At 45.9% G+C, this 12,880-nt stretch overlaps 1 protein-coding gene across 1 annotated transcript; it reads left to right on the top strand.

Moving 5' to 3' along the window:
• Positions 1–7,266: 7,266 nt before the first annotated feature.
• On the top strand, positions 7,267–8,334 carry LOC124658325. The gene is made up of 3 exons (XM_047196683.1): positions 7,267–7,771; positions 7,887–8,008; positions 8,097–8,334. Exons 1-3 carry the CDS (start codon positions 7,486–7,488, stop codon positions 8,277–8,279), a joined length of 591 nt encoding a protein of 196 aa, XP_047052639.1. The 5' UTR covers positions 7,267–7,485; the 3' UTR covers positions 8,280–8,334.
• The last annotated feature ends 4,546 nt before the right edge of the window (positions 8,335–12,880 follow it).

The raw sequence follows: 12,880 nt of genomic DNA, 5'->3' as shown, positions 1-12,880 counted from the left end.
TCCGTTTTGAAATATTGTTTCATACTATGCCAGTTTGACGTCACATACTACATCCATCCCAAGACTTAAGGCTAAGATTTATGAACAAATATGATATTTTATAGGTACCATATGAAAATATGTTTCATTATCTATCTAATGATACTGATTTTGTACTTTTCATGTTAATGATTTTTGATAAAAACTTAGTCAAACTTAACATAGTTTGACTTTCTGAAAAAAATATAGGCCTTAAACCTTGGGATGGAAGTAGTATATTGCTATTTCCCTACAAAATTGTTTACATTCCAAACAAACTTAACTACTCTCCCCGATTTAAAATAATAATTATCTAAAAATATATGTATCTACATGTCTTAGTGTGCAGACACTATTATTTTTAGACAGATATTTTAATTAAACCGGAAGTGAGTAACAGATTGGTGAACGGAGTCGTGTGCCAAAGCTCCACGCCCACACGAATGTTTGATGAGAGTGCAGAACGGCATCTACAAATGTGACAAAGCTCCACGCGCACAAGAATGTAAAAACGCCATGGAAAAGGTACGGGATCATGACATAAACCTCATCATTTTTCTACTGCAGGCCGTACGTACACGCGGGCATATATTTTGTGCAAAGCCAGGCGTTGACCTTTGCCAATTGCCACTCACACCGTACGCACTCCGCTGTGGAACATCTGGAGAGTCGTGCTAATTAATCGCAGGCGGTCAGTGAAAGAAAGTGCAAGATTTGGACGGAAAAGCAGCGTGTCCACACAAACACACAAAGCATGTAGTTCTATACAAGTACTTTCATCACTGTATCGATGGCCGGCCTCGTGGAGAGCACGCCGCCGGCGCACGTACGCACGCACAAGAGTTTTGACTCGGCCAAACTTCATCGGGGCACGTAAAAACTAAGGCTGCTCATAGTGGGGAGTAACTTAGACTAGTAACATATGTCATGTTACTAGTCTAGGTTACTACCTTCATAGTGGGTAGTAACTTATATGTGGTGTCATGCATTGTGTCATTTATTATGTTGTAGACTCATTTTGCCTTGGGGTGTGTGATGTTATGGTAACATAGCTAGTTACCACCTCACTCTCTTTCTTCATTTATTCGCATGCCATGTCACCAAAATGTCTTGAGATGTGTGATGTTACTAGCTATGTTACTCCCACTATGAGCAGTCTAAGTAATTTTGTATGATGCAAGTTACCATTTTAAAGCTAGCGCACGTACGCACGACGCGCCGAACAAAGCTAGACATGACTTTTTTTTTTGATAAATAAGTGATCAAGGGGTAGTAACTCATATTACAGGGGGGAAACTTTGCACAGAGTTTCATTACGATTAATGGGTGGCTTCGAGATTTCTTGTGGCACATGCATCACAAGTCATTCAGTCTTATGGTTCTTCATTATCTGCATATGGTCTTTTTTTCTTAGGTGCTCATTTTGTCTGGGCCTTCAGTTTAATGTTTTTATTCAGTGGCCGTGGTTATTGGCAAGAACTTATTGAATCTATCGTTTGGGCTCATAACAAATTAAAAGTTGCTCCTGCTACTCAGCCTAGAGCCTTGAGCATTATACAAGGACGTGCTGTAGGAGTAACCCTCTTTTAGCAAAAAAATCATATTTAAACAGTAGCGAAACTAGCTACCTCGAAATCTGATCGGTGGGCTTGGTGCAAGTAGAATGAAGTCGAAATCATGTAAGTTGGCCCCAAATCATCTCGAGCAAAGATTTGGCGCTAAAGTGGTCGACTCAATTCCGCCCGCTGTCACCTTGGAGCAGCCTTATGTCAAATTTTCATTCGGTTCTACCCTCGTCGACACCGAACTTAGGGATCAAATTTTGAAATAATTTTGCTAACATCAGATGTTGCCAAGAGGTCAATTTGTCAAAAAGATATGTAAACAAGTTTGCAAACCTGATTTGATGTGATGAGTGGTACTCGCTTCACTATTATTCTTCTGCACGTGTGACTCACAAGCATGGTTGTTAGTATCTCAATGTGTACCATAGTATCTTACGATTTTACGATGCCACCATGGTCAATCGATGCGTATTGTAACAATATCTTAATTTAGTAGTATCTTACTCGTATCTCGATACGTATCATGGTATCTTTAGTATCCCGATGCAAGAGCGATACCTTACGATCCTACACTCATGCTAAAAAATATGGACATAACAGTGTGGCAAGCTAAAGAGTAGAAGTTGTTTCATAGCCTCAAGGCTAACTAAGAATTTAAACAATACATTGTTAATGTGTTTTGGCAAGATGGGTTAAAAAGGTGTTTGTATCACAAGAAAACAATCAATTAGCCATTTGTTTGTACAGATTGTCAAGCATACCCAATATTTTGTTTGTTGGTTTGCAATTAGTTATGTTATGAGTCAGTCCATATTTATATTCTATAATACATCCTTTACATGAAAAGACTATATAAAAGACATAGAATATGCTAAAAATTCATATTAAAGATTAAATTTAAATTTATTTAAGTACTAATATACATATGTTTTACGTAAAATAATAATTGTATGATATCCTCATTTTATAACACAATTCTACGAAACGATATTGCTGGCAAAAAACGATACCACCTAGCACCTAGTATTTCGATATTGATAACCTTGCTCACAAGCACCTGCTAATCTTCACCAACAGTGTGTACGTACGGGCACACTTGCAAAATGCCAAAATCATGTGACACGAGTCGTTTTCCTCCTCCGTTTGTTTCCTTTAGCTAGTTTTCCTTCCAGTGTCCACTTTCTGAGAATTTCTCCTACAAAATCTGTGTCGTGTATAGAAATGTGAAGGTGAAGAACGAATCAAAGTTTCATCAACAAGCACTTCAATTCAAAATTAAGCGACTGATTATTCCCACCTGAATTTCTTTCCACATGGCAAATAATTTTCCATATAGAGTTGTTGTCATCAATACTTTGCATCCAAATCGGATTAGCCTAACTAAAAGTCAATAGAGAATATTGCACTAAATGTGAGTGAAGTGGCCGAGCAAATACAAAAGGTACATAGGAAATACTTATCGCATCTACATCATCTATGCCGTTTGGTAGCATGTCCTTGTAGTGAACGTACGTGTCGACCTCTTTGATTTGCACATTAGCAGCTAATGCATGATATACTACTGTATTATAAATGGACTATTTCACGTCAATGCAACTTAGCAGTCCTAGGCAGGACAAAGCAGTACAGTTGTTGATCACACAAATCATTTTCTAGACATGTATAAATACAGCTATATCTGTTATATATTGGCTAGTCATTCTCATGTTCGTTCAAAGATATAAATAAATGGTTGCTAGTTTACTACACAAATCATGTAGTGCTACTACGCTTTATGTGCTATGACTCAACTCAACCCAACTGTTGCAGAAATTTTATCCATAAATTTCACAAAACACAAATCAACTCTCCCGCAAAGTTCCAAAAATATTCTCGCATCGAAGCATTCAAAACGGCCTCTTACCAAAGTACGATTGAGATAAACCACCCTAGCCACCTACGATTAAACAAGGAAAACATCACAGCTCTGGCGTACTAGAAAATGCTGCAGGTGTTAGTGCGAAATTTCTAAGACAAACAAAGTTGTTGACCTCCCAACACTTTGCTTAGAGCATCTCCAGTCGCGTCCCTCAAAAAGCGTCCGGCACAAATGATTTGGAGCACGTTTGGAACCGCGCCGGACAAAAAGAGACCAAAAATGCAGTACAAAAGAGACCCTTCCCAGCAGCGTCACTCAAACAGCGTCCGGATGCATGCATTTTAATAGAGGGGACCACCCCATGTGGGAAAAGTAGGTGAGAGAAAGTGTGGGGAAAGAGACTAGCATGTGGGGACTAGGGCTGCATGCATGTGGACACCCCATTTTGTCTACCGGGGACGCCGGACACAAAATGAGGCGCTAATTAGCTTTGGGGGACGCGACTGGACGACTTTTTTCCCCATTTCTTGTCCGCGGCTCATTTGGGGGACGCGACTGGAGATGCTCTTAGGTCCCTCAAAATTTCGGACCATGGCATGATCTGGTGGATCTTTGTGGTAGCCTATAATACTCTGTAAAGGTCGGAAAGCAAGAGAAGCACTTGCAGTAGATAAGTTGTTGCATGAATCCCTCTTGTCAGATTTGATTATAGTTAATCAGCATTCTCGAAAAAAAAAATTATAGTTAATCAGGGCTTTGCGCTAGTCTCAATTGTATTTGCAGATTCCACACCATAGTTTAATCAAACCAAGACGCGCCTGGATCATCAAGTGGTGCACTAAGCAACAAATGCACCTTTAACTCGGCCATGTGTACAAGCATGAGGGCCTTTTATTACCTTTTTGATGCTCATGTTAGTGGCATAATGGAGCATGGAGCGCATGAGGCATTGAGTGCTAATTATAGGCGAAAAAGGGTTCAACACTTGATACCTCGTTTGCTAAATTAAAACATGTGCAATTTGAGATAATTTGCCTGAAGTGACTAATCCGAATCATCTAACATTCCTATTCGAGATATTAAAAATGTTCACGGTAATATCTGAATTCGGACCATCGTGATAGTGGATGTGGTAAAAATATGGATTCGTTTTGTAAATAATCAGAAATATTGGATCTTAAATAAAAAATATGGATATGGAAATGGATATATCCGTATCCGAATAAAGTATGTTAGTATATATAAGTGATTCTATCCCTATATGCGTTTTATTCAAACAAAATAGTAGCAAAGTGGTAAAACAAAGCTATGATTGAACTTGAAACAATTGTGTATCATTATACAGTTTACTCACTATAAAATACGAATCTATTATTTCGTTATCCGGATCCGTATCGAGTTGAGAAAACATATGATCCACATCCCTATTCGTGCAACATCCGCTCCACATTCATATTTGATGGCATTCGTATTCAAATCCGTATTTGTTTTGAAAATATGAAAATGGATATGGCAAAGACACTATCAGATCTGTTTGCACCCCAACTCACAATGTCTCTTACTAATATCTGAAACAACCCGTGTGGTCGGATAACCTTTATGGTCTTACTCAAATACACAAATATCTATCCAACCAAGATCATAGAAAATAAATCCTTGTAGACTTAGTACTCTCTCCGATCCATAGTAAGTGCCGTGGCATAAGTTCAAATTTAAACTAAACCAAACCAATTATTATGAATAGTAGCCCAATTCCTACCATCTCATTGTTTTTCATACAAAACGTGTCGTATGGAGAATAAACATGCGGTCAAAAAATTCACACAAAGCGTAGAAAATTCACCCAAAAAGTGTCATGACTTGATCATGTACGTGCAAACATTTTTTTCTCCAAAATGTGGGGAAATGTTTAGGCATTCATTCATAAATATATTTGGAGCTTTGCACCCGAGACTAGCACGCTTGAATTACCCCTCTACGATGTTGCACGCAAGCAACAAATTTGCATTTTCTACCAACCACGTCTGCTCCATGCAGAAGTCAAGCATACTACTCCTATTTCTTACAGAACTTTTGTCCTTCCTTACTTGTCACTAGCAAATAGCAGTGGCATCGGCCTTGTTTCAGCAAAGCGTGTTGAGAGGGAGACGAGGACACGAGAGTGCTCGTACCATAACGGGAGGGCGTACGTTCCGTGCACGCTTCAACAAAAAAAAGCCGTACGACGCATGCCTGAAACTACCTGACTAGACTAGTCACAAGTGGCGTCCTCATGATGTGCCTGCCTGCGATACCAAAACAAAATAAGGAGACCTATCGGTGCAGTTACACTGACAGATGGACCTTCGCGTTGTATAATTTGTAATATGTTCTGAAAATATGAAACATATTTGGTCGTAGGTGCACTGGCAGTCCTACGATAGCATAGCACTACAAAAAGAAGTGAAATGAAGGCTGGAAGAACCGAAGAAGAGTCTTGTGATGACATGTAGCTATGCTAGGTCGAGGGGTGTGAAGATCTTCCGGCCGGATTCACCGCGTCCGCACGCCTACAAATGCCCGGGGCCTGGTAATAATACCCATGACGTGGTGACCTACATGTAAGCCTCTGGGACTGACGGGCAGGCAGAGGATAAAGTCTACTTCTGCCACGTCACGACGTCATGTCAGGTTCTCTCTCATCCTGTGCTATGGCCAGTGATTAGTACTAGTTAGTGCCACAGCCACCCAGTAAAAAATGCAGCGCATGCTGTTAATTGAAAATTAGAAGCCGTGAATTTTGGACATGACCAATCAAAAATTCAACAGTTCCAAAAAAAGATTTTAATTGTTCAATAGTTCCAAAAAAATATATTTTTAATTGTTCAATAGTTCGAAAAAATATTTTGATTGTACATCTTGAGAATCTATGTGGGTTCATACGGTTTCGTGAAACCGATATTTTTTATGGTCGGTGTAAAAGAACAAAACATGTCTCACAAAAAACTTTATTTTCAGCACCATCTTTTTTTCTTTTTTACACAGCCCAAACAATACGTTGATTTTTTATGGAAAGACTATATGAGCCTGTAGAAAATAAAGGTATACACGTGATTTTTTTGGCATTTCAAAATGTATCGAAGATGCCCATGAGCCTAAACATCATTGTCATAACCAATGTGCTATATATATTGTATAAGAGTATATCTGAACAATGAAATGACATCATCGGAGAAATGAAGAAACCAGAAGAAGAAAAAAAGGGAATGAGACAATGAAAAGGAGGAGGGAAGCAGGAAAACGGACTACTATTTAGTATATAGTAGATACAACTAAATTTTGGCAAAATTAAATCATGTTTTATAAGACAGAGGGGGTACTTCAAATAAAAACAATATACGAGCAGATAAGCACCAAGCCACTTTGCACGTCATGGTGCACACAAATGCAGAACCGTAGTATGTCATGTCATGCCCGTTTTCTCCGGCCGTTGCGACCCTGCTTTCAGGGCTTCAACTGTACCGCATATACCTGATACGCAAAAAACAAAGAAGGAGTTAGTCAGATAGCCATTATTTCCGTAATAATGGTTTAAAGCAAGATGATAATACTATTAAAAAAACCTGAAAAGGGCTTGCTAGCAAAGTGGTAATGGCCGTACTAGCAATCACTGGTTATCCCTTGTCACCTCAGTTGTAGACTGAGAATGTGTATGCGAGGGAGCTCATCATGTTTTTTTGGTACAAAAGAAACAAGCGAGATAACTTCCACAATAGTGCTCCACCATTCTCAGCCTGCAGCTTTCTCTCTCAGTATATTTTTTTCGGCCTGCAGCTCAGCTCATCTTCAGTCCCTCGTGAGCTGAAACTCCTCATCGCCGAGACCTTTTTCTCTTCACCACATTTAACGCCACCACCACCACCACCACCTCCCCTCCTGAAACGGCAACTGCGTGACCTCCTGCTCCTCCCACTACATCTCTCTCCCCCCAGAGCTCGCAACACACCAGTACCGCCGCTGCCGCTGGTGGTGGAAGCGCGGCGGCCGGGGTTGCGCGCGCGCGCGATGGGCAACTGCCAGGCGGCGGAGGCGGCGGAGGTCATCGTCCAGCACCCCGGCGGCAAGGTGGAGCGCCTCTACTGGCCCACGCCGGCCGCCGACGTCATGAAGTCCAACCCGGGCCACTACGTCGCGCTCGTCATCCTCCGCCTCTCCCCCGACGACAAGGCGCTCACGGGCGCCGAGGCCGCCGCCGCCGGAGCGGGCGCCGCCAAGATCACCCGGGTCAAGCTGCTCAAGCCCAAGGACACGCTCCACCTCGGCCAGGTCTACCGCCTCATCACCGCGCAAGGTTCGTCACTCCTCCTGCCTCCTCGTCCCCATGCCGTGGGAGCTCGTTCCTGCGCGCGCCTGGGTTAGCCCATCCACTGCGGTAAGCCGGTGCTAATCCTGTTCGTGCTGCGCAGAGGTGACGAAGGCGCTCAAGGCGAGGAAGAACGACAAGATGCGGCGGTGCGAGGCCATCAAGCAGCAGCACGAGCAGCTCCGGCGCGGCGCCGGCGCGGACCAGGGCGGCGCCTGTGAGAAGGTCAGTGCCTCTCTCTCCATTCTCCTGCCGATAAAATATCCTCCTATCCGCAAGAGTCACTTTGCTGATGCGTGCTCTGCCTCCCCAGGACGCGAAGCGGGACGGCAAGGACCGGCACCGGAGCCCCGGCGGCGTAGCGCAGGCGCAGACGCAGCCGGCCGGGAGCGGCAGGGGCCGGAACTGGCGGCCGTCGCTGCACAGCATCTCCGAGGCCGCGGCCGCGGGCCAGAGCAGCAGCACCGGCAGCATCTCTGAAGCCGCCGCGAGCTGATTGCCGGATTAGCAGACTGCTTTTCTCCTTTCTTCTTTTTCTTCTTTTATTTTTCTTATTAGTATAAAGCGCTTGGAGTCGGGACCTACCAGAACAAAAAAAACTTGTAAAAATTCAGAGCAGCAGCAATAGGAAGCTTGTTTCGTCTCTCGTGTAGCAATTGCCATGGTGAAAGTGAAACTGTGATTGATAGTGGTTTCGATGGAGTGGCTTGCAACGTCGCAGTCCCAGAAGCCCGTGTGGCGCGCAGGAATTCCTCCCCAATCCTTGTCAACATCGCAATCTCGATGCTCTGTAGGAACGGAAGAATTTCTCCCAGTTCATGTCAACATCGCAATCTCGATGCTCCAGTTTGTAACGCAGAAACTTCGCCAATTGGCATGGCGAAAACAAAGATCATCTCCAGCCGCGTCCCCCAAATCAATTTGGAGCGCGCCGGACCAAAAATCTATTCAGCTGCGTCCCCAATGCCTATTTTTGTCCGGCACAGCCCTATACCGTGTTCGGTGCCCCGAGCCCGTCCCCGTCCCACAGGGGACGCCGGACACACCGAAAAGCGAGGCGGGGAGTGGCGGGGCCGACCCGTCAGCGGTACAATAAATTTTAACCTAACCGTCGCCTACCTCGCGACGGAAGTTATTGGCTTTGCGGCGACGGTGCGGTTCCGCGAGAGACGCGGCGACGCGTCCGTCGCGCCTAACTGCTGCGTGCGGCGTTAATGAGCGCCACCGCTCCTCCGCCTCCCTCCGACCTATAAAAGGGCCGCCTCTCATCGTCCCTCCCACACACAAACCCTAGCGCCTCTCTCCCAAACCCTAACCGCCACCATCTCAACAAGACTCGACGCTATGTCTGGTAGAGGCGGAGGCCGACCTCGCGGTCGTGGTCATGGTCGTGGTCGTGGCTGCGGTAGAGCTGAACGCTCGTCGTCGCCTCCCACGTCGTCGTCTTCATCGTCGGAGATGGACGTGGAGCCGGACGTGCTGTTCGAGTTTGTCCTCGTCCTCAAGGGCGACCCGCGCGGCATCCAGAGGCTGTCGGACTCCTTCGCCGAGTACGTCGCCGGCGACGACCGCCCGCGCACGATGCACCTACGGGAGGCTTCGTGCGGCTACTACCGGTGGATCGAAGACGCGATCTACGATGCGCGCGGCAAGATGTACCTCAACATCGGCTGGGAGAAGTTCGCGCACCACCACAGCCTCGAAGCCGGCTTCATCCTCCTGTTCTCCTACTTCAGCGACAGGGACATGAGCGTCAAGGTCTTCGACGAGACGCGCTGCCACCGGGACTACCACGGCGACAACACCGACGAGGAGGACGACTGAGTGTTGTTTCTTCGCAGCGAATACGTGCACGGAGGTTTCTGGATGTTCCTCTCATCGGTAGAACCAACAAGGGCACCATACCCCCGCTGGATTTTCCAGTTTGGGTGACCGGGTGTGCCCTCGAGTGTTCTTTCTTAGCAGTGAACACAGGAAACCTTCGATGCACGGTCTAGTTAGGTTTAGTTTTTTTTGCAATATTTTATATTTGTGTCCACCATGGTTCAAACTATGTATTAGTTTGTGGAAACCATGTTCCTAACTATGTCTTCATGTAAACCACGTTCCCAATTATGTATTAGTTTGTGGAAAGAAATAAAAATGCCAAAAAAAAGTATTTTAAATGTTTGGGGGCGACGTCCCCCAAACGCGGCACGAACAAAACACGTCCCCCAAACGCTCAATCCGGCGCGGTTTGGGGGACGCTTTGGGGGGATGCGGTTGGAGATGCTCTAAGAGCATCTCCAACCGCGTGTTTGGGGACATAGCTCTCCAGCCGCGCCCCAAACTTTAAAATACTATTTTTTATTTTAGTATATACAAGAAATATTTAGGTTAAATAACGCTGCTAATATTCAAAACGGTGCAACATACACAAATTACATATAAAAACTTCGAAAAATAAAAAAAATGCATATAAAAATTTAAACTACTTCTTCTTTGATGGCCCCGCCTCGTCGTCCTCACGGTGGCGCTTCCTGCTCGTCACCTCTTCCGAAGAGGCGGTGTCGTCCGACGCATCGGATGAACTTGTATCCTCATCATCGTCGACGGAGCCTCGGCTTCGCTTTCACCTCCGCCTTCGCCCGGGCCGCCACCGTCTCCTTAGCCTCTTCCTCCTCCTCCTCCTCCTCCTCCTCCTCGGCCTCCCATTCCTCGCCGCTGTCCGGCGGCGGGGATCATCACCGCTGCTGGGTGTCCGGACTCTGCACCATCCTGGAGACTTGCCCTCGCTGTCGGTGTCTGATGGAAGCCCAGAGAGGTCGCTCATCGTGAGAAGGTTGGATGAATGGCGGCCGGTTGAAGATCCGAAAGCATCTACGTACGGGTCTTATTGAGCGCGGATGAACGGCGGCGCAGATATCGAAGAGACCGGCGGTTGCTCTCCCGCAGAGTTCGCGCTCCATTTCGGAGGTTCGCGCGTCGATCAACGCGGTTACCAATGCGACGGTTCCACTTCCCAGCAACTGCATCGTCCCTAGGTAGGCGGCGGTTGAGTGTTCATCCATGAGTCGCTGACGCGTCGGTCCCGCCACGCCTCGCCTCGCATTTCGATGTGTCCGGTGTGCCCGAGCGTCCCCTGTGTAGCGGGAACGGGCTCGGGGCGCCCATTATATCGGGCCGCGCCAGACAAAAAGAGACTTTGTGGAACGCGACTGATAACGTTTTTTTGTCCGGCGCGTCCCAAAATCCTTTGACGGATGATTTGGAGACGCGACTGGAGATGCTCTAACTGAAGCCATTAGCCTGCAAAATCAGCTTCGATTTAGGAAGCTAGCGTCTAAACAAAATGCTGTCTACACTTGCAAAATCATCAGATTTGCATGTATTTGGGTGATCGGCTGGAATCAGACTATGCTAGTGTTATCACTGATAACCCCAGTTTGCATTACTTTGGCGACCCAGTTCTGCCCTGCACCTCGCTGGCAAAACCACCATCTTTGCACATAATTTTGGCAGTCTGCTGGAGTGAAATCATGCTGGTTCTATCGCTGATATAGTGCCCATACTGGCATATTCTTCATGAGGAACTGCACGATGTTCTAGACGATGAGCTCAACCAATTTTGAAATTTCAGAAGGTTACCACTACCCAGTGTCAGGTGCCGGGCACATGCGTTTCAGTGTTTCAGGGCGTATAAAACTCGGCGGCCCAGGACAACACACAGCAACAACACTGCTGGTGATTCTGATGTTTTAGCTTAAGACAATGTTGCTAACTAATTAAGCTGGACCAGTGACAGTAATCCAGTCCACTTGGACTGACTCCTCGGCGATGCCATTGCCAGCCCGGACAGTCGCCGTCCAACGATGCCTGCCAGTGAAGCTCCAGCCGGCCTCCCTCCCTGTAGGCAGTAGCGATCATCCCCGGCGCCGCACGTGTGGCTCCGTGCATCGACGCTGCTTCGCCGGCCGCCCAACGCTGCTAAGGTCTCGGGATCCGGCCTCGGCTGCACGCTGCACGAGGGTCAGTCTGCATTTGGAACAACATATAACTGAAACTGAAGCGGGCTGAAGCTAATAAAGAATTTGTTGATCGTACTGAGATCCGGATCCACAGGCCATGGCAAGTGCAGCAGGCCAGTGGTCATGCTTAGTTTAGCTCAGGAGGCCAATCCTAAGCTCTCAAAACAGTATTCCATAGATGTTCTCTATGATTACCTGAACATTTTTGCCAGTGGTGCATCCAAATTATCTCTTATCCAGCTGGTAATTTCTGGTAGTGCCTGGTCCCTGGGATGTTCCAGATCCAGATCTTACAGTTGCATGCATGGTTGGGGCGATTAATTGATGCAATCTGGTCTTGTGATCCATGCATCGATCTTGGCTCATGATTAAGTGAAGTGGCCAAAGCCTGATTAGCAGCAGCGGCGAGCGTGCTGAAAAGGCAATGTGCCGTACCATTATTCAGAGGAAAGTACAAACTTTCTTGACCAACAAAATACACTCAAACTGGTGCCGGAGATTGCGAGAGGAAAAAAAAAGGAAAGCAAGAAGAGGACTCGGGAGTGGAGGATTGTACTACAAGCAGTAGAAGGTAATATAGTTGAGCATATAAACATCATGATCAGGTACCATTAGATGAGATGTTGACGATGTAACTGAAACTAGAGCTCCCCAGTCCACACAGCACATACAAAAGCCCCATTAACACCTCCACTACAATCAGCAACTAAGCATCTAAAACTGCTGGTAATCATAGCTAGTAACTGAACACAGCATGCATCCCCTAAAATCATCTGAACAAAGGCGCATTTCTCGTTTTTGAATTCTGCATCTCCTTCCAAAAACTAAGAAAAGGCCGCATCAGAAGGGTAAAATGTTTGAGCCATAGCTCGTAGGGTACGACCGAATCAAATTGCCATGGGTAAATTGGAAAAGGGTCTTACATGGAAGATTAGGAGCACTTAGTCATTTGAGATGTGGAAGTGTGATAGAACTCAAGACATGGCTCTATGTCTGATATTATAATTGTTGCTTCAAATGCCACATGCATTTTAGCGACTCGAGCTTCATGAACATGATAACCTTATCCATCAAGCGGTTGTCTGCTTGG

Source organism: Lolium rigidum, chromosome 5 (assembly GCF_022539505.1).
Source record: "Lolium rigidum isolate FL_2022 chromosome 5, APGP_CSIRO_Lrig_0.1, whole genome shotgun sequence".
Classification (NCBI taxonomy): domain Eukaryota; kingdom Viridiplantae; phylum Streptophyta; class Magnoliopsida; order Poales; family Poaceae; genus Lolium; species Lolium rigidum.
This window is presented reverse-complemented; position numbering and strand designations above follow the sequence as displayed.